Source organism: Colias philodice, chromosome 25, assembly GCF_061535455.1.
Source record: "Colias philodice isolate Cphi_HAF_F1 chromosome 25, ilColPhil1 Martin Lab GWU primary, whole genome shotgun sequence".
Lineage (NCBI taxonomy): Eukaryota > Metazoa > Arthropoda > Insecta > Lepidoptera > Pieridae > Colias > Colias philodice.
In genome coordinates, this window is record NC_143110.1 from 3513599 (window position 1) to 3534472 (window position 20874).

At 34.0% G+C, this 20874-nt stretch overlaps 5 protein-coding genes across 5 annotated transcripts; 2 read left to right on the forward strand and 3 right to left on the reverse strand.

Annotated features, from left to right (window-relative positions):
• Positions 1-612: 612 nt before the first annotated feature.
• On the reverse strand, positions 613-5750 carry LOC149477264 (uncharacterized). Its single transcript, XM_089711037.1, has 10 exons — positions 5744-5750; positions 4183-4499; positions 3741-3818; positions 3516-3657; positions 3020-3251; positions 2100-2289; positions 1774-1873; positions 1407-1535; positions 1131-1255; positions 613-768 (listed from the first exon to the last, which is right to left on the reverse strand). The coding sequence occupies exons 1-10, from the start codon at positions 5748-5750 to the stop codon at positions 613-615; spliced, it is 1476 nt and encodes a 491-aa protein (XP_089567163.1).
• On the forward strand, positions 5738-9143 carry VGAT (vesicular GABA transporter). Its single transcript, XM_089710837.1, has 4 exons — positions 5738-6350; positions 6715-6877; positions 7177-7306; positions 7388-9143. The coding sequence occupies exons 1-4, from the start codon at positions 6215-6217 to the stop codon at positions 8570-8572; spliced, it is 1614 nt and encodes a 537-aa protein (XP_089566963.1). The 5' UTR covers positions 5738-6214; the 3' UTR covers positions 8573-9143.
• Positions 9144-10769: 1626 nt separating this feature from the next.
• On the forward strand, positions 10770-15952 carry LOC149477266 (uncharacterized). The gene is made up of 10 exons (XM_089710510.1): positions 10770-10842; positions 11090-11260; positions 12119-12196; positions 12436-12568; positions 12707-12938; positions 13177-13366; positions 13650-13749; positions 14655-14765; positions 15097-15221; positions 15584-15952. The coding sequence occupies exons 1-10, from the start codon at positions 10780-10782 to the stop codon at positions 15728-15730; spliced, it is 1350 nt and encodes a 449-aa protein (XP_089566636.1). The 5' UTR covers positions 10770-10779; the 3' UTR covers positions 15731-15952.
• An 8-nt stretch (positions 15953-15960) lies between these two features.
• Dpit47 (DNA polymerase interacting tpr containing protein of 47kD) lies at positions 15961-17805 on the reverse strand. The gene is made up of 3 exons (XM_089710509.1): positions 17538-17805; positions 17103-17293; positions 15961-16895 (listed from the first exon to the last, which is right to left on the reverse strand). Exons 1-3 carry the CDS (start codon positions 17685-17687, stop codon positions 16085-16087), a joined length of 1152 nt encoding a protein of 383 aa, XP_089566635.1. The 5' UTR covers positions 17688-17805; the 3' UTR covers positions 15961-16084.
• Positions 17806-18162: 357 nt separating this feature from the next.
• On the reverse strand, positions 18163-20541 carry LOC149477268 (NADH dehydrogenase [ubiquinone] 1 beta subcomplex subunit 9-like). The gene is made up of 3 exons (XM_089710540.1): positions 20414-20541; positions 19939-20084; positions 18163-18505 (listed from the first exon to the last, which is right to left on the reverse strand). Exons 1-3 carry the CDS (start codon positions 20506-20508, stop codon positions 18327-18329), a joined length of 420 nt encoding a protein of 139 aa, XP_089566666.1. The 5' UTR covers positions 20509-20541; the 3' UTR covers positions 18163-18326.
• Positions 20542-20874: the final 333 nt, after the last annotated feature.

Here is a 20874-nt window from a genome sequence, read left to right on the forward strand (position 1 = left end):
TGGATTCAACACGCAGAGGTCCTTTAAAGAATTTTTATGTATTGTGGGACATCATATAATCATTATTATTAGCACGTCAACTGTAACTGAATAATTAAATTACGTATTTATACTGTACCTAACATTTAAAACAGTAGCCTTGTTAATTATTATGGGGGAAATGAAACAAAATGTTTTCTGTAACAAGTTTATTTCTGTCCGGACGCGTTAACACTAAGCGGCGGGTTGACCAAGTGCGAGGCCTGTTAGTCATTATTATGCGGGAAATGAAACAAAATGTTCACTGTAATTAGTTTATTTCTGTCCGGGCACGTTAACACTAAGCGGCGGGTTGGCCAAGTGCGAGGCCTGTTAGTCATTATTATGCGGGAAATGAAACAAAATGTTCACTGTAATTAGTTTATTTCTGTCCGGGCACGTTAACACTAAGCGGCGGGTTGGCTAAGTGCGAGGCCTGTTAGTCATTATTATGCGGGAAATGAAACAAAATGTTCACTGTAATTAGTTTATTTCTGTCCGGGCACGTTAACACTAAGCGGCGGGTTGGCCAAGTGCGAGGCCTGTTAGTCATTATTATGCGGGAAATGAAACAAAATGTTCACTGTAATTAGTTTATTTCTGTCCGGGCACGTTAACACTAAGCGGTGGGTTGGCCAGGTGCGGGTAGAAGGCAGCGGGTAACGATCCGGGCGCGGGGGGCGAGTCGCCGGCCTGCGGGCGCGGGTGGTGAGGGGGCGCGCCCATCCATTGCGGGTACCAGTAGAGACCCTGTTTGTTTTGAATATATGGAATTTATGTTTTTGTGGGTTTTTGAATGTAGTGTTGTTATTTTTTTTTGTCCTTTCTGAAGATAAGAAATATAAAACATGGACTACAATATAGTAAAAATATCGCAAAACGAATGCTTACATCTTGCGTAGAAAATTATAATAACAGTCAAAACCGTGTCTACGGAGTGGCAACGTCGCGTCAGCCGCTCGTCATGCGTTTGTCGTGTGGCCGTGGACAAAACACACATTTTATTGTTTCTACGCATTCGTCTTGTAATCGTCAATAGCAAAGGAGTACGTAAGCCTTCTATATTGAACTTAAGTTCACACTGCCTACCTTCCATCTTTATACAACATTACCTTATTATTATTAGCTCCGGAACAAGTGTATCTATACTCGTTGACAGTGAGGGGATCTAAGTAGCTGATTCCAGCAATCGACCCGTAGTTCGGCGGGAACATGAACCAACAGCCGTCAAGGGAATCTGTATAATATTAAAAATAACTACGTTAAAAAAACCGACTTCAAAAACGGAAAAGTAAAAAAAGATTTGCTATTATTAATTACTACATATTATTTAGATGTGCTATTTACTAAATAGGTTTGATGTCGGTTCCTTACATAAGTATACTTACAGGTAATATTAGCGAACTCATGACCCGGTGGCTCAGTGGAGTGTATGTTGTAGGGCTCAGTCGTTTGTTCGATGAAAGGTGGTATTGGAGTCAGACCCGTGCCCGGATCACCGGGGATTATAAATGGACCTGTATTAACAATAAATACAAACAAAAGTTCGTAAGAAAAAAATATAGATATTTCCAGAATTGGTATACCTTAATACCTGTCAACGGTATTTGTATATTTACCTATTTATTTATTTCGGGATCGTTTACTACCACTTGACTGATTCTTGAAGATAAGACACGTTTGGACAATTTTCCCCAGATAAGTATTATATTTTAGAAAAAGTGGGTAGTCGATTATATGAAATTGAATACATACCACCGTAGAAATTAGTATTATTCCATTCACATACATGGTGATCACAGGCCAGAGGAGATGATTTTTCTTTTGTGTAATATGAATGACCATTTGGCAGGAACTGGAAATAAGTTTTAAAATTTATCTTTAGGAATTTTAGACCATGTTGTTAAAATAAAATTTGTCTCGTTTGATCAGAGCTGATAGATACCTACGTTGTCATAACGTAGATGGCAACTTTATAAGAAGGTCGAATTTCAACTCGAGGATTCGAGCAAATCCAATTTATTTACCTAGTTCATAGAATATTATAGATATAAAACATAATGTAGCAGTGAATAGCTTACCAACATATAATCAAAATGGCGGAACCGTATGCCCTGAATGTTAAAGTCCAAAATAAAAGACCCAGAAGTGATAATACACGATGCAGCAGTAAGCGGTGGTAGCTTATAAACCTCTGTGCCGCATTTGACGATCGCCTTAGGAAGGGTGGAGACGTCACGGATATGTTGTAGGTTCTTTTTGAAGGGGAACCTATGATATGAGTTTTGTTTATTGATCACTAAGAAACAATAGCAAAGTAATGCCTCCCTAGCGATTTCGGCTTAGATGACTCGTATTTCCTGTCTACAGTACTGCCAGGGATGAATTATGCAATTTGAATAGTTCATGACAATCCTTCTAAGCAAGACATATTTTGTAACCTTTGTTAAACCTGGCCAAAGTTAACATAATATCTGGTCTAGGTTGGATTTATGTTTATTCGTTAATTTAATATTTAGCCTGTATTAGATTTCGCAAAAGTTTATAACAGCAATGCATTTTACTTGACATCGTGGCAAATATCCAACACAATATTCTGTTAGTGTTTTGTGTAGCCTGTCGACCTATATTCCGTTATATGAAATGTTTTCCTTCATTTTTATTGGTACTCTTTCAACACTACCTGCTATTGCTTCAATATTTGCGTTCTTAAATGCGTCTTTTTTATTTACAAAGATAGACTTGTGTTCATCTATGAGGTCGTATAAAAATATTGGTAGGTTATTTCATTTTCATTTTCATTACGATGTACTTGAAGTTACAATAAAATTTCAGCCATTCGTGAGATGTGACTGAATGTATTCCATCTGACCTGGTTCAGCTTTTAGTTGACTAAGTTGATTTTTATATGCATATTTTGTTCTTGATACCAACCTAAATAGCTACATGCGTTAACAATTCAATTTTCTCCTTACTAGGAAACATCAAAGATTAGACCTACCTATAAATACATAACCCCACATGGCACTCCAAACCATGTATATAATTGTCCATCTGGAATACAATATTCGGGTCCTCTTCCAGAAAGTATTTAGTGTCATCCATAAAATGTACGAAGCCAAGGAAATGAAAGCCACGATCCTTGCAATATGGGGAGGTTCCGCGACCCATTTCGTAGATATCGCTATAGAGTTCAGACACGAAGAGATAGACGTTTTTACCGCAATAGTACTCTGGAATATTAAATAGAAGCATTTATACAGACAGAAGAATGTTCAGTTTTCATTTTGAATGAAGAATTATAAACTATAAAATTGTACAGAAGTGCCATTTTAAAGAGCGAAGGCAAATCGTTTCAGAAAGAAAAGATCAAAATATTCTTAAATGCAGTGAATATTTTCTGCTTTCAAGAAGAGAGAGGCTTTCAAGAAAACTTTCCTTGGTCTTTATCCTAGTCCATACATATTGTTCAGCTTAAATGGTATCTTTTGTCTTACCTTGGCTCAAATAAAACTCCATAGGCACAGCACCACCCGCCCCTGCGTTGTAAGTTGCCACTCTTTCTGTTTTTATCGCGTTATGATTATCATACATGGTCAACATGTTATCTATGACATCGTCTAGAGCTATTAACAGTATCTACAAAGTAATCAGGCTTTCAGAAGTGCTATTACGGGCTTTTCAAACGAACGAAGAATTTACAATAATATGTATCGTGTTACCTTTAGTTCTTTGATATGCATGTTAATAAATCTTCCTAGGTGATCGGTAGCTATGTGGACATGTTCATTTATGATATACTGAAACAACAAATGCCTTCTATACTACTTTTATATAAACAGAACAAATCACTTATGTATTTCAAAATTCCAACGAGTGAAAAAATAGCTTCTAACGCGTCGTGGTCACCGTAAAAAGTCTACATTGCGTGTTATGGATCTAATGAAAATGCTAACGCCGCGTTGGGACAATCCTAGGAAGACACAGAAAAATTCGTGTCACGGCTGACATGCCATTTGGCCACAACGCGTCGCTACGAAGAAAAGACATGACGTGTTTTGAACATGAATTGGTTTATCTCAACATTACGGACAGGCTTTTATTACTTAAAAAATTGTATTTAATATTTAGCATCACCAATCTCTGTATTGTACTGCCCATTACCTGATCTGGAGCTCGTTTAATCTTCATCATCTCAATCTGAAAGTGCGCCAGATGGTCTAGTTTGTCTGTCGGATCATGGCCATATATCTCATACGCATCTATTATCATGGCCAGGGTTATGTTGTCACTGGGCTCTTGGCAGCAGGGGTGGTTGCGTATGTCATAACCATTCTGGAAGATTATTGGTATTAGTGTGGTATGGCTATGTTTTGCGTTCTGTCTTTTATAGTTGATAGCCGGAATAATAAGATGTTCTGAATCACGCAACAATTGTTGTTTGCTACAGTTAAGTAACTCAATCGTATTAAAATTATTTTCTTAAACTGTGGATAACTAAACTTAAACTATATAAGAGCCGGAAATTTCATGTGTACAGAGTTAATTACATTTCAGAATCGTAAGTACTTACTATGATTGTAAAATAACATATTAAAGTAAATTCTAGCCACCTCCTGCTCAATAAAACCATATCGGAGTCAGTATTGTTGCGAAATACCTACAAAACTTAAGTTATTAAATAATTGCCAATTATATTTGATTTCTTTTCAACAGCGAAATAATAATTGCTTACAAAATAACAGCCAATAAAACTCACTTGTTCACGCAAAATGTAGGTACATAAAATGCAAATGTCTTAAATTCTTAATTCCTTGGCTTATAGTATTTCTCCTTCTAGACTGCTGGTCATAAACAATGCTACCATCTCATCAAAATATGCTAAAATAGGAACATTTTTGGGCAACCATCGTTTTGAAAAATAAGCAAACTGAAACCTTTAAACATTTTATCCTAGATTCCGTTCTTACAAAAATTGCCCTCGAATCTACTACAAATAGGTACCTGCGTTAACGTATGTTGCAGTTCTACTCGAATCTAACTATTGCCTATTGCTTAATTAACTGAAATTAAAAATTATTAAATATTAATGGAAATGTTAATAGAAATATAATGAAGAATAAATCAGGATAAAATTGTGATGAGCTAGAACTCTCATAAAGGCTGTTTTTACCAATTTATGTTCCTACATAGCCTGGCGCTAGTATAGCAGTGTTTGATAGATTTTTTTTACGTATCTCGTTCGTTCGTATCTTTATAATTATTTATTCGAAATTAATATTGATCTAGTTACGAATGAAACAATATTTTTATGCTCGATATATATGTTAGATTATGTTTCAACTGGAATAAAAGTTGTACCTGTAGCTGTGGTTGTACTATAACAAAACGCACTCGGTATGAAAAGACACCGAAATTCGAATGTATTTTCAATAGGTAGGTAGAGCTTATATTAGATAAATCGTATTATTTATATGTACGTATTTGCACATCCATTAGTAAAAATAATACTAATAACAAAAATCTTATTAGTAATATTTTTTAATTAAAAAACGGTAGATAGATATGTAAAAGTTATGCAAAGCAGTAGAAAATAATAAGGATAGTTTACACTATTCAAATAAATTTCAGCTTCGTAAATATGCCTTTTTGGAAAGATACTAAATTATTACTACATATACTAATTCCCATTATTAAAGAAACATCAGCCACTTATCATTCTGACCCCACATTGCCTGACAAAGTTATACGTTTAATATCGCATGTAATATCTAACTGGTGGTATCGATCGCGTTACTGCGCACAGCATCCGCGTCGCTCTGTTACACCTACAGAGTCCCACCATCTCAACATTATACTCACAATTACCGGATAAAATGTTACAATAAACGCCTGAAAACGGTTCAAATCAAACCTAAAAAATGAACGCGACTCAAATGTTCTAATAGAACGCAGTTACAAATTCGAAAATCGAAGTGTTTAAAAAACGGGCCACAATGGCGATTCCAAAAATTCAAAATGTAATGTGAGTGAAAAAAACTACTGTAACGAAGTCTTCCAATAGAATAATTAAAGTAGATGATAAATTAAATATATTTACTATATAAATCGATGTCTTCCTGTTACGTCAATTTTGGATTATATAATTATTGAAAGGTATACATAATATAGATATAAAGGGTAGAAAAACTTCAAGATGAATCTAGGGCGTTTTAAGTTACCGCCTATCAAGAATGTGCTGGATGTTGCGATGCAGACAGTAAGGCAGCAAGTACCAGACAAACCTGGGACTTCACCGCGCCCACCGCAAAATGTCCGATTTGCTAATGCAGGTAAGAAAAAGAACTTTAGTCTTATTTCTTAACCAATTTCTTTTAAATAAAAAATAGAACTTAATTTGTAATAATAGATCTAAACCTATGCGTGGAGACCATGTTGGGTCATGACATTTTCAAATGGAAATAATAATAGTCACCTTTGGTATTTCAATAAAAAGAAAAGATAATTAACATAATCAATTAATTGATAGGACAACTAAACGAAGTAATTACTAATTATCGTCAAAGTCATAGGCATACTGTCTAATAACTAAAAAAATATGACTAAAAACGAAGACTTGATTTTTTTGACGTGTAACATTTTTAAAATGGTAAAATGGTAACAACAGAATAAAACTGGAGCATTATTTTTTAACAGATATGGGCGAAAGCTGTGAGCTATCCACCATGAATGAAACGACATCCCCATCGTACCAATCGACGAATCCTACGAACCCATTTCTGAGCGGTCAACTCCAGGCTGAAGATTCCTTTACCAGCTACCAAAATACGTATCCACAGCAAGATGGAGCGGCTCCAAGGTACTAGTTAATTAATAATTAGGTTTTTAAAATATTTTGAAAGCTATTGGGAAATAATTTGATTTAACTGTATGGAACATAATATGTTTTATTTGTGTTGAAGGTCATTGTTTCTATTAAGTTGGATAGTGTCAATACTCAAAATCTTAACATCCGTAAAATAAAATAAAAGACATATTTGACATTAAAATTCATGCGGATTGTTGGTATTAATTTTTGTCTCTTATAAAGGGATGTAGGTATATCGTTATAATTCAAGACGACACTGGTGAGGTTATGTAAAAAGTAATTTTTTACAGAACTCAAAGCATGCAGAGCGTTGATTTCTATGCCTCATCAGAAGAAGGTGGATTTGAAGAAGGTGGTGGTAATCCAGGCCACAAAATCAATGAATTTCAAGCTGCTTGGAACGTTACTAATGCTATTCAGGTAAGTCAAGAATTAAATAATATGAAGCTTATAATATTATTATGTTTTTATGATTAAAATGTTAATTTATTACTTCAATAGGGAATGTTCGTGGTTTCCTTGCCATTCGCTGTACTTCAAGGAGGATATTGGTCCATAGCGGCCATGATTGGCATCGCTCACATCTGCTGTTATACAGGAAAAATACTCGTGGAGTGCCTCTATGAAGACGATCCCGTATCAGGACAACGTGTCCGCGTTCGTGATTCATACGTCAGTATCGCGAAGGAATGCTTCGGTAGAAAATATGGTGCCAAAATAGTCAATATTGCTCAGATAATAGAGCTCCTTATGACTTGTATTCTGTACGTTGTTGTGTGCGGTGACCTTATGATTGGCACCTTCCCTGATGGCTCCATCGACACCCGATCTTGGATGATGCTTACCGGCATTTTCCTATTGCCATTGGCATTTCTGAAGTCTCTCAAAAGTGTGAGCATGTTATCGTTCTGGTGTACGATGAGCCATTTAATAATCAACGCTATCGTCATTGGCTATTGCATTCTTTATATTGGCGAGTGGGGATGGTCGAAAGTGAAGTGGAATCTCGATTTTGAAAATTTCCCCATCAGCTTGGGCGTCATTGTGTTCTCGTATACTTCGCAAATATTCTTGCCCACGCTCGAGGGAAATATGGAGGATAGATCTAAATTCGAATGGATGTTGAATTGGTCCCATATCGCAGCGGCTGCATTCAAATCGATATTTGGATACATTTGTTTCTTAACGTTCCAAAACGATACGCAGCAAGTTATAACAAACAATCTAAGGTCTGCTGGATTCAAAGGCCTCGTCAATTTCTTCCTCGTGGTCAAAGCAGTGCTCAGCTATCCTCTTCCTTACTATGCGGCGTGCGATTTGCTGGAACGCGTGCTCTTTAGAGGAAAACCTAAAACACCTTTCCCACCAATATATGCTTTAGACGGTGAACTAAAAGTTTGGGGTCTCGCTTGGCGGCTCGGAGTGATAATGTTTACCATTTTGATGGCAGTGTTCATACCCCATTTCCTGATTCTCATGGGTTTTATCGGCAGCTTCACTGGAACCATGTTGAGTTTCATTTGGCCAGCTTACTTCCATTTGAAGCTGAAGGCCAATCAGCTGGACAGTAGTACAGTCGCATACGATTATTTCATCATGGGTTTGGGTGTCCTGTTTGGAATTATTGGCATGTACGATTCTGGTTCGGCTTTAGTCAAAGCTTTCAAAATCGGGCTGCCGTTTTAATTTTCCGTAGCGTTTTAGATCATTGTTGAACTATTTTTAGAGTATTGCATATAATTAAATGTCTTATATTTATGAACCTGCAAGTTTTTGCGGTATATCTAAAGTGTTATGCCAACATTATCTAGTCTGATGTGATTTTGTAACTTAGATTGGTTAGATGTTAAGAATTTAAAATACTCATTGTTGCGTTGAAGTGATATATCCAATGTCTTCCACAAAAATTCTTAGTCGTAAGCATATGATATTTATTATAATAATTATATTAGTATTGACTGTATGTCTATATACATTTATTTAGAAATTTAAGCGGCAATCCATTGTCTTCCAATAAGATATTTGAATCTCTTCAACAACGAAGTCTTCCATGAAATTTTAAAAGCTTAATACTTATATATTGAGCTTGAACTACTGATTTATCTTCAGCGATGTATAAAAATAAATTAACATACTGAGTATATGATTTGTAAGAATATTCCAAGTCATATGGTGCAATATTGACAGATTGAAAGCTGTTAAACTTTTGAAACGTATTCAAGATTGGAAAGTTGTTTAAATTCAACTTTAAATAAAGAAAAAAATTAATGCTTTCTTTAAGCCTGAGTGCACTACGAATATATAGTGACTTAACAAAAAGAATATTGCTGTTTCCCAGTATATCGCGCGTTGGTTAATATTATGCTCAAAATCTCCTACATTTTTTAATGTAGATATATTAAATATTATCTAAATAATAGTCAATCGAGAAATTGCTTAGATTCATAAATTATTGGAAAATGTCGCTTTTGATAAATCTGTGGGAAATGCTCGAAATAATTTTGAAATATATATTATATATACGATATACATTTTTTAAAGAATTATGTACAAAGAAATTGATTTGAAATTTTAAAAAATAATTAATTACATGAAAATTTTTCTTTTTACTCAGAAAAATAATTTATTTTAAATGAAATACTTAACTGAATAAATATGTTATTTTAAAAATAGATTGTATTGCAATGTTGTGAAATTTTATAAGTACTTATGGTACTTACCTAATTTTTGTAATTATTTTACCCAACTAAGTACCTATACTAAAATGGGGGAAGTAGGATCAGTTTTTTGTTGATACATTACAGTAAGTACGACTATAATGTATCAACAAAAAACTTTACCGAGACAATAAAAACCCCAAAAACATTTATTTTATTGAAATATTTTAATAATATGTATATCTACTATATTCTCGTTTGAATGTTGTGTAGGTACTTATATCTCCTGGTTAAATTTAAAATACATCCATATTATTTAAAATCCTTAACTGTTGTTAATTGTAAAGCATAATAGAATAGACAATAATATATGCTATGTAGTTAAATGAGTGTGGTTGTTTGTCATTTATTATAACTTATTAATCAATATTATATTAAAAACGTTTTTTTTTATTGATTTATAGTAAATTATTTTCAAAGCACAGATAAGCACAAAATGATATATCTTACAAATTGATTATAATATTTGCTGTTTATGATACGAGGGTTTTTCCCAAAAAAATGATGTTTCAATTACCTAGTTAAAAAAATCTATATGTCAATGTAAATCCAGGGCTTCCATTTTCAAATTTGACATTTGTTACAAAATTATACGTAGCTTAATGTTAATAATTGTAATTATTGTTTTTGAAAAATATCCTAATAAGATGCAATAATGTTTTGAATTATATCTAAGCATGTATATTGTGATGAAATGCAAATTTAGGTGTGTATTAATGAATATGAAATGTTATTCGAATATTGTTGTTTCATTTTAACTCTCCTTTGTTATGGCAATACCTGTATAAAAATAAGTTTTTCTTTTGATAAAAGGTGCTTACCCTTAATCCATAGAATCATTTATGATTTTAGGGTGTTGTTGAACAATAATAATAATTTAAAACATCATTAATAGATAATTTTTTTGAAAAAATATTGCTTTCAAATGAAGTTTAGAATTTCAGATTCTTGGAAACTTTCTTGTATATTAATTTCCTAATTTATCTATCCATGAGATACCATAAAAATATATGATATTGTATAATTGAATTCACATATTTTTCTTGAAAATTCATGATTGTTAACATTTTATAACTTTTTTAATAAATTTTACAATAATTGGCAATTACTATAACAAAAGAACATGTACGCAGTAATTGGCGCGAAGGCGTTCTTTTCGGCCGCCATGTTGCAAAAATGTCTGTCTTCATTCGCGCATGCGTGCTGTTCGCACTATGTGTTATTGGACTACGGATTGCTGTATGTATTTCAGACTGTTATTTATAATTACAAAAAGCAAAAAAAAGTATGTAATATTTTTATGGTAGAGACGATATTTACTCTACAGCTATAAAATAGACACGATTTTTAATTATAATTTTAATAATTTTATATTGAGCCTATAAACCCACCCTTGAATGATTTTACAAGTATGGGCAATTATGCATCGTAAGAATTTTAAGCAGAGCTGAAACAATCAATTTAAAAGCTTACCTACTCTTCCCAGTACCCATACAACATACGGAACCACCCATGTTGCTTGGAACCGAACGAGAATCTCACACTTGCTATGATCATAGACGCTTTCGAGATCTATGGCCACGACCCCACGGATAAGCTGGACAATCTCTGGCTGTACCAGAACGAGATGATGAGGGTCAAGACTGCGGAAGACCAGGTAGAAATACAAAAAAAAAAACATTTTTTGATAAACAAGTGGTCAAATTTGTTTATAAATAATATTTGTTTATAGAAATACGTCTCTTTGTAATCAGATTAGTGGAGGCGATCTCCCACCGGCTCTAAGATCAAAAACAAGATTTGGCGACATTTTAGTTTGCTTTTTTGTTTTTTAATAATTCCGAGATATCGAATTAAAACTCATATTCATAGAGATAAACTACGATAACATGGCGCGCCCCTCCAAAATTCAAAACGTTTGAAAGTATTTGTGAAAGTATTTACAATGCACCACCAAGATTCACAACGCATGTGTGCGTAATGAGACGGCCGTCAAACAAAAACAAATCCACGGATTTGTTGCTCGACTAGTCACGCTCTAATCGCTCATTATTATTAGTAATGGCGCTGCACTGACGTATTCTATGAAAACGACACGTGCGTTGTCTTGGGCGCTCGGCAACTTATGATTAGTTGACCAACAAATCTGGACGTAAAGTACTAAAGACGAATACGTACAACTACATACAAACTCCTTCGTAAGGATGTCACTACACACATTGAAACAGTAATTTGGAGGGGCGCGCCATGTTATCGTAGTTTATCTCTACTTACATGAATATTTATTCAACTAGGTAATGGATAAATTACATGAGTATTGGCAGGAAATTTAAACATACCTTCATAATATGAAACAAATCGGAATAAAGTATCCCATAAAATTTAAATTTTAAAAATTCATAAAATGTCTTTCAAACATGATTAATAATTTTTAATGTTTTCATATTTAGATTAGGAAACTATTCCATTAGGATTAGATACCTGAAAAATATATTATTTGTCGTGCTAATTTCAGTATCTTATAAACGAGCGTGTTCATATAGCTACTGACCACTTGGGGAGATTTATAAAACTGCACATACAAGAACTGAAGGTAATAAAGCATTATTTAATCTCTACGTATTTAAGTTAGATAATATCTATGCATCATGCTCATAATATACTGTTGAAAAACTTATGAAACGCAAACAGTTACAATTCAAAAATTCTTCTGTCTACCTTTTTTAAGTCAATAACTAAACTGCAGTGTTTTTAGTGATTGAGCTTCAGTTTTTTTTTAACTTATAAATCACAAATACTTTAAGTCAATTTTTTCTAAACTGTTAAACTCAGGTTCTATTAATCACGTTGGATGATGTGCTAGACAACATGATGACAATGTATGAGAACCACAACTCGATAGCAGCAGAAAGAAAAGCCACGTATACTGGCGGACCAGTGCCTACGGAGTTTTATTTGAGCCAAGGTATATACTTACAACAGTTTTGTGAATTGTGGGTACTTATTAAAATAATATGTTCCCTGCAACGTTAGTTCTTGATTCATAGCGCATTTTCATTCTTTGTTTATAAATTATAGTTCTACGCCTTTGTATTTGTTACAGAATACTATTGCGGTAAAAACGTCTACATATTCTCCTCCGAACTGTACAGTGACATATACAACATAGGCAAAGGGATAGCTCCCTATTGCAAGGACAGGTCATTCGTATTCCTTGGTTTCCTGCACTATCATGATGAGCAAAAATACTACCTATTGGACGACCCGAGTATTTCGTTCCCAACTGATAACTATATGCATGGGTTGGAGTGTCATGTAGGAATATGCATCTTTAGGTAATAAGTTTTGATTTATAAAAAAAAATTACATTAGGTACACTTAGTACTTACTTCTTATACTTTGATAAAATTAACAAAACTACGACCGCTTATAATACACATTATAATTGAACAAAATATTAAACACACTGTAAACTTTGATGAGATCATATTTTAATCAAACACATTATTTCAATATACATAAATCATTACTTACATAAAATAATACTTACATAAATAAACACCGCATTTGTAGGTTTCCATTCAAAAAGCTCCTACAACGCGAGCGAGACGTCTCAACTCTACCGAAGGCGATCGTGAAATGCGGCCTCGTGATGTACAAACTACCGCCACTTTCCGCCGCCGCGTGTATCATAGCTTCCGGCTCCTTTATTCTGGACTTTAACATTCAGGGTCTGCGGTATAGGCACTATGATTATTTATTGGTGAGATATATTTTTTTTCACCTCCTTTCCTTAGAAGATCCACTTCAATATTTACAAAGTATAAAACAAAGTCACTTCCCGCTGTCTGTCCCTTTTTATGCTTAGATCTCAACGGATCTTGATGCGGGTTCAAAGGGAACGTTTTACTATATTATAATTTGGTAAGTTTTAGACAACGCGAGCGAGCCGCGGGCGGAAAGCTAGTAAGGTAAAAAATACAAAATGAAATAATGACGATAAATAGCCGTTTAAAGCCATTCAAATAAATTGTTTTACTTATCAGACAATACCGAACGGCCAAACATATTACACGAAAGAAGCAAACACGCCACTGGTGTGCGACCATCACGTGTGCGAATGGAATTATACCAACCATTATGGCGGTAAGTACTAATTACATAAGCCTTTACACATTTGTACAAATAAAAATTTATTGGCTACGCAAGAATTTTTGCTACCCGCAGTTACAAATAAAAGCATATACCTCGCTACCTACCCTCTTTTATTTATAAATTTTAATATTTTTTTGTTGTTTGACCCGCATTGACCAATATTATTAAGACCAATATCAAAGTACATATTTTATAAGTACCCTCTTTTTATTTTGAAGCAAATTGAAGATTTTAATTCACTCACAATATCATGCAGTATCTTAGCTACGTTATTTACCACTTGTACCGCTGGTTTTATATTTAGTTTTTGTTTTATTAAAAACTAGCGGTCCGCCCCGGCTTCGCCCGTGGTACATATTTACGTTTTCTCTACATAAGAACCATCCTCGTACTTCAAGGAATATAATAGAAAAGAATAATCGAAATCGGTTCAGCCATTCACACGTGATGCCGTGACAACGCGAAACGGGTGCAGACCCGCCGCCTTTTTAATTTTTATAGCTCCCGCTGCGCAGCGCGTCGAACGCGGCAACTGATACACAAAAATAATCCTTATGGCATGATTCTGTATTCACGCGCGATGACTTATAAATGTATAACTTTGGTGTTTCTACACCGATTTACATGATTCTTTTACTATAACCTGCCCAGGAGTATGAAGAATAATTATTGTGCCAAATTTAGTTAAAATCCGTCGGGTAGTTTTTGTTTCTATAACGAATATACAGACAGACAGACAGACAGACAGACAGACAAAAATTTTACTGATTGCATTTTTGGCATCAGTAGCGATCCCTTATCACCCCTTCATAGTTTTTTTTAAATATATTTCATGTACAGAATTGGCCTCTCTACAGATTTATTATAAGTATAGATATGTATTAATTATTTTTTAGGACCATTCCTAATACCAGGAGATCCTGGCACAGGAATCGACCCAGTCCCTCCGTACATTGAACCTACACCAAAACCAGACGGCTTCGACGAAGAAAATATCACTGTACCATGTAAGTTATTTAAAATAATGATAAAATAGTAACTAGTAAACAAATTTAGATTAGATTTTCTAGATGTAAGATTTTGAAAAAATAAAAAAGGGAATATCTACGACTTAGGCAGCTACGACGGGAATGCATAATGTAAAAATGTCTACCGCGTTGTGTCGTAGATACGTACCTAGTTAGGGCATATTATAATTAATTTTAATAGCGAACGGTACAAAAATTTCTTGAAAAACTTTTTACCAAATTAGAAATAGGTGTGCAGTCATACATAATTTGACCTCTTTGTTGACGCGGTGTATGCAAAATACCAAACGAATAACGATATTGTTCTCAGATATTCTAGAAGGATGTTTATTTATGTACCCGCCGAACTACGGGTCAATAGCTGGCAAGAGCTACTTAGATCCTGTGGAATTACATGACGACAGGTTTACGTGTAATGCTGCAGGCGGAGCCAAGGTATGGTAAATTCAAAAGTTAAAAACCACAGTTAAAAACAAATGTCATTAAATTTTCATAAAATATAATTTGGTATAAAAAATTACTTTGAAAAAACAGAACTATTAATTACACTTCGATAGATTAATTATAATTATCTAACGAAAAATAATGCGTAAAACTGTAAGCATTTCCTTATCTCTTTTTTTCTCGTTTATTATAATCTAACGACATTAACAATTTTACGGCGAAATCTACCTATTCAGTGCGTATGTTTGTTACTTACCTCCTCCTAAAATGCTGGACCGATTTAAATGCAATTTTTGTGTCTATGTTTCGACAAGTGTAGTTTAGATTTTATATGCTGCATATGCTAATTTCAGGGTCTCTACTGGTACCCGCAATGGATGGGAGCCATGCCGCACCACCCCTACTCGCCAATGGTTGACGATAAAGGAGCTTTCGAGTCGCCCGGCGCTTTCTACCCGCATCAAAACTATGATATGGAAGACGCGGACACAGATAGTTGAGAATAAATTATTTTGAATAAGTGTTTTATTATTGGAACGAAGTTCCTTATCGCGCGTTGTGAAAGGGGGCTATTATATTCCTAAAAACGAAATATAGAATCAAATCAAAGCAAAAAAAAAATGTTGTGGTGGTTGTGACCTAATGATTTGAATTTCGAAGAAAATAGGTTTTTACACGGTAAAAAAATTAACTAGAATTTTTGAATTTTTAAACAAATCAAACAGTAAAAAACAATTCATAAAAATATTTAATGAAACTTATGATTCTGTTTTTTTAATCAGATAATTTACATTTGTAAAACTTATAAAAGAAATCGATTACATCGTAATTTTTTAAACGGTTGTTGTAACTTATTAAATATAACTTTCCAAAAACCTCCTCTCAACAACGCTACCACGAGGTAAAACGAAAAACGCCGGCGTTCCAGCCTTTAACAGGAAATATTTAGATACTAATAAATCACCAAGGTTCTTCCTTGCATCAACTACATGTGGCATTTTATCGGAACCCTCGAAATAAACATTAACGCTACTAATTTTATATTTATTATCTTCGTCCCATGGCGCTGGGAATAGCTGTTCTAGCTGACTTGCTAATGGTACATTTTCCGGACAACCTTTTATAAAATCAGTCATTTGATATTCTGGGTATAATAACAATACTGGCCACTTTAATATCCCATCTTCGATATGAACTATAGCATCATGAGCTCCAGGTAAAGTAGGCTCTAGTTTGGACAAATCAATATCATCTTCGTCTTCACAGTTTGATAATTTAATTCCTCTTTCAATAATCGCTTTGATAATTGCATCTTTTTTCTCTTGATTCTTCTTACTTGTTCTCTCTTTTTTCCTTTCATCTCTTTCCTTTAGCATTTTCTTTTTTTTAGCCATATTCAAAAGGTTTAACACATCTTTATCGGATGCTTTTTCTAATAATTTCCCACAATGTTCAATGCATTTTTCGTACATTCCTATTTCCATGGCTGATTTAGCAGCCCTCAATCTAGCTTTATCATGATTACTGTTAAATGTAAGGGCTTTTTCGCTGTCAAATAAAGCAGATCTATAGTTTTTTAAATGCCAATGTGACGCTGCCCTGTTGTTATACAGACTTGCATTTATTTCTGGGTCGTCACTTCTTATTTTTATACCTTCTGTGTATCTATGAACAAAACATACACATTATAGTCACATGTACTGAATTAATAACAATAATTTAAATCTTAAGAAATATAGGCTTATAATTGATGTTTTAATAAATATTAATTCAATATAACTTATAATAGCAATGACCTCTTCCAGTGCAAGTCTTTAAATAAAAAGCTAAGGTCTATTAAACTTGTATACTGTATAGGTATTAGATACTTACCCTAATATAGCCAGCCTGTAGTTCTTATGTTTGAAATTAAAATTGCCATCCTCCTTATAATTAGTGGCCAGCTCCAAGGGTGTATTTTCATCAGGATCATATTTGAGCTTTGCCAGACCTTCAGCTAATGGCGACAATTCATCACCACTCGGTGCTGTCTTCATGAAGAAGGGATGTTTGTCCATTTCTTCCTATAAACATACATTTATTCAAAAATATATAAGCAAAAACGCATTTGTTTCAATGATTGAATCTGTTCAGCTTTTCTTAGCTTTTTTAAGTAATGCACATCCAAAGCTAAACTAAAACTACTAGATCGATTTCAAACAGGTTCACAAGAGAACAGCTACATTTTTCTTGAGTAAGAGCCTTCATTTTGTAAATGTTTTACCCCGGGATAATCCGGGCTAAGCAACTAATAATTAAATGTCTTACCTCCCACCTATCTTCTGGCCATCCTTCTGTGTATCTTTTCTTTTCTAAACTATCAATAAATTCGTCCAACTCCCGGTCTAATTTCTGACACAAAGCCACTCTCTCCTCTTCCGTCATGGGTTTCTTATTAGCACTATCTTGTTCGGCCATTGTAATATTTTATAAAACTATTCAATAATGTATAATTAAATGACCAATATTTTCATAAATTTGAAGAAATATTCTTTAAAAGGCCAGCAGCATGTTTTTAAATCTTTGACATTGACATTTATAAATCTGACACTTCAACGTCAAAAACATTATGGTGGCTATACACGTTAGCGGTTGCATGATGGAATGATGGAACGACCTTACAAGCATTAGTTTATATTTTCAACTAAATCTAAAGCTCTGTATTTATTGAATAATGGTTGATACGAAAAAATATACCCGATGTTGTTAGAGCAACAACATTCGCAACTTTTGGTTTACGCTAAAAGTCCTATCCTATCTTATCTTATGAAAAAGATCAACAAACTCAATTTTTCTATTAATCCTGTGTAATATAAAATTCGCAGATGATCACAAGGTACATATCAAGAGAAATTAAAATTGGAAAGTGAAAATACATTTAACACAATCATAATAAATTTAATAGTACCATTTAACAAATATACATTTGTTATATTAAATTTAACAGCATTTTAATGGTATCGACAGACAAAAATAAGGTAGAATAAAGAACTGAAACATTCCTTCATAGTTTATCCTGACTAACATAAAATAAAATTATATTCTGTCGTCGTTTAACTAATATAAAGTACCATCGTTCCACTTCTTAATATATTCAGCCTTTCTGCACTCCCGTCTGGCAAAATAATCTGGATACTGTGCTTTTTCTAGCGGATGCCAATAATCCAAAACCCAGTCTGGAGGTGTAACAACACGACTATAAGCAACGCCACCAGCTAGCCCAATCGATCTAGGAACTAAAAGAACAAAGAAGCGATAAAATCAAGCGTCCCACAACTTAACTATTTAACGGAGGTACTTAATAGTGTAGCGACGACAAGCCAATTTATGAGTTATCGAATTTCAAGTGTAGCGCTAAGAAAGTTCACACGGTAACTCATATATATAAACAGTTCGTGCGCTATGCACAGATAGTTAAGGGCTTGTCGGGACGCGGGTTGGTCGCATAGGTCGAATATTAATTACATACGAATATATATATGTAGTTAACGAAATATAACCTTTGCGTAGTTATTACATCTTTTATTACACCCGCACATAACAAGCCCCTACATTGGTGACCCCGACGTGATGTGAATATTATATTAGTGAATTGCATAGATATCGTTTGTTTAAATTAAAACTGAATCCGGCAGTTAAAGCAGTTTCGTCGGTACCGTTAAACCTCGAGCAGTTAGCACAACTAAAGCAGCGGATAAACCAGCTGGAATGTGCAGGCTCGAGAGGCAAATCGTTTAGCGGTCGAAAGTACGGAAATCGCACGCATCGTTCCGCTTTTCCTTTCCCGGAATAAGGACTACACGCAAATTGATTCAAAATCGTTTTTATTGGCCAAATATGATTCGTCACGTTGGCCAATGGGTTAAAAGTTAAAACATGCATTGAATGTCAACGATCGAAGGTTAATCGACATACAATGTCAGGTTTAGGATCGTTTCTGCAGTGCGATAGGTTTGAACATATTCATGTTGATTTAATTGGACCTTTACCCACTTCACCCGAAGGTTTTAGGACGTATTGCCTAACCATAGTGATAGGGGGACGCGATGGCCAGAATGTTTTCCTACGAGAGATATAACTGCTGAAACGATTTCGCGTGTAATATATGAAGGATGGATCTCTCGTTTCGGTTGTCCGAAAAAGCTAACAAGCGATCAAGGACGCCAATTCGAAAGTCAATTATTTGCTACACTAATGAAGTTATTAGGTATTAATAAGTTGCGTACGACACCTTACCACCCACAGAGTAACGGGGCGGTAGAGCGTTGGCATAGGTCGCTTAAAGCGGCATTAACGGCTCGCTTATGCAATATATCATCATCTTGGGTTACGGAATTACCAACTGTGTTGCTAGGACTTAGAACAGCAGTAAGAAGTGATACCGGCATAAGCGCAGCAGAAATAACGTACGGAACAACTTTACGATTACCAGGTGATTATTACGATATAAAATCGAGTTTAGAAATAGATAGCAGTCTTGAGTATTTAAGTAAATTACGAGACTCTATTAGGAAATATCAGTCAGTAGCTATTAGGCAGAATGAAAGACGGAACATATTTATACACCCCGATTTAGAAAAGTGCGATTATGTTTTTGTAAGAAACGACGCAGTACGTAATATACGACAATAGTCACACAATAACTGCTAAATATCTTTAAAATACTTACATTTTTGCGGTGGAAAAGGATATTTCTTTGCAAAAACTTCATTCTGTCCAACACGCAGCAGGAGTCGTTGTTCTTTAGGATCTGTGACGCATTTATTATCGTCAAATTGTTTTCTTAGCAAAACTTGGTGATATCGTATTATGAACCTGAAAATATATACTTAAAGTTTGACTTATTTTGAATATATACTTTAAGATTCATTAATTTCTATGATGTCATTTTCAGTTAAATGTTAAAAAAATTGTGCCAAACGACGGTAGTTTTAAATCGATGATGCATTGAGAAAAATATAATATGAAAGCTTGGAAGGGAATAAATACTTTTCAGTAAACTGTAGTAGGTAATGTAACCTTAATATGACAAAATAACCTTAGTGATCTAAGCAAATAACAAAATATAACGTTTAATTCAGAGTCAATTGAAATTTATAAGTAATTCAAATGTAGTGTAAATATTAGAAAATTAAATTAATAACCTTGCAACGTAATACGATTCAATAAGCCTGCAAGCAGTCTTATAAAGGGTGCAAACTTTTTGTGAGTGAGTTCTTAACTCAGGAGCAAAAATCATTTTCAACGATTTTTAACTACGATTCGAATAATTATTTATTATAATATGAAATGGGTCTGGTGACATAAATGAAGTTTGTTTGCAAATTTGTTTGTTTTTATTTATAACTTATGTAGAGCCAGGAAGGAGCCAGGTAAAAATAAAAATATTTTATAATTTACATAGTTCGAATTATAGTGTTCAGAACATAAATTATGGCAATTGCACAGTGAAGATATTACGAGATTTAGAACTAGGAAATATATGTTAGTATAATATCTAATAAAAAATATGTTTTTCATGAAAACCATTTTTGTACGCATTCTCCAATAACCTTGCTTCCGAACTCCATATTAAAAGTCAAACAATGTCATTATTAATTAAAAA

Bases quoted from the DNA above. Each gene is read 5' to 3' on its own strand.
- LOC149477264 (XM_089711037.1), bottom strand. The intron at 3,819-4,182 runs GTAATGGGCAGT...TTGTTGTTTCAG, and splicing joins TTAAACGAGCTCCAGATCAG to TATATCATAAATGAACATGT. The intron at 2,290-3,019 runs GTAGGTCTAATC...CTCATATCATAG, and splicing joins GTGGGGTTATGTATTTATAG to GTTCCCCTTCAAAAAGAACC.
- VGAT (XM_089710837.1), top strand. From the start codon at position 6,215: ATGAATCTAGGGCGTTTTAAGTTACCGCCTATCAAGAATGTGCTGGAT. The intron at 6,878-7,176 runs GTACTAGTTAAT...AATTTTTTACAG, and splicing joins CAAGATGGAGCGGCTCCAAG to AACTCAAAGCATGCAGAGCG. The intron at 7,307-7,387 runs GTAAGTCAAGAA...TTACTTCAATAG, and splicing joins ACGTTACTAATGCTATTCAG to GGAATGTTCGTGGTTTCCTT.
- LOC149477266 (XM_089710510.1), top strand. From the start codon at position 10,780: ATGTCTGTCTTCATTCGCGCATGCGTGCTGTTCGCACTATGTGTTATT. The intron at 12,939-13,176 runs GTAATAAGTTTT...CCGCATTTGTAG, and splicing joins GTAGGAATATGCATCTTTAG to GTTTCCATTCAAAAAGCTCC. The intron at 13,367-13,649 runs GTGAGATATATT...TTTACTTATCAG, and splicing joins GGCACTATGATTATTTATTG to ACAATACCGAACGGCCAAAC.
- Dpit47 (XM_089710509.1), bottom strand. From the start codon at position 17,687: ATGGCCGAACAAGATAGTGCTAATAAGAAACCCATGACGGAAGAGGAG. The intron at 17,294-17,537 runs GTAAGACATTTA...GTATGTTTATAG, and splicing joins GGCCAGAAGATAGGTGGGAG to GAAGAAATGGACAAACATCC. The intron at 16,896-17,102 runs GTAAGTATCTAA...TTTTGTTCATAG, and splicing joins TACAGGCTGGCTATATTAGG to ATACACAGAAGGTATAAAAA.
- LOC149477268 (XM_089710540.1), bottom strand. From the start codon at position 20,508: ATGATTTTTGCTCCTGAGTTAAGAACTCACTCACAAAAAGTTTGCACC. The intron at 20,085-20,413 runs GTTATTAATTTA...ATATATTTTCAG, and splicing joins GAATCGTATTACGTTGCAAG to GTTCATAATACGATATCACC. The intron at 18,506-19,938 runs GTAAGTATTTTA...TTGTTCTTTTAG, and splicing joins TCCTTTTCCACCGCAAAAAT to TTCCTAGATCGATTGGGCTA.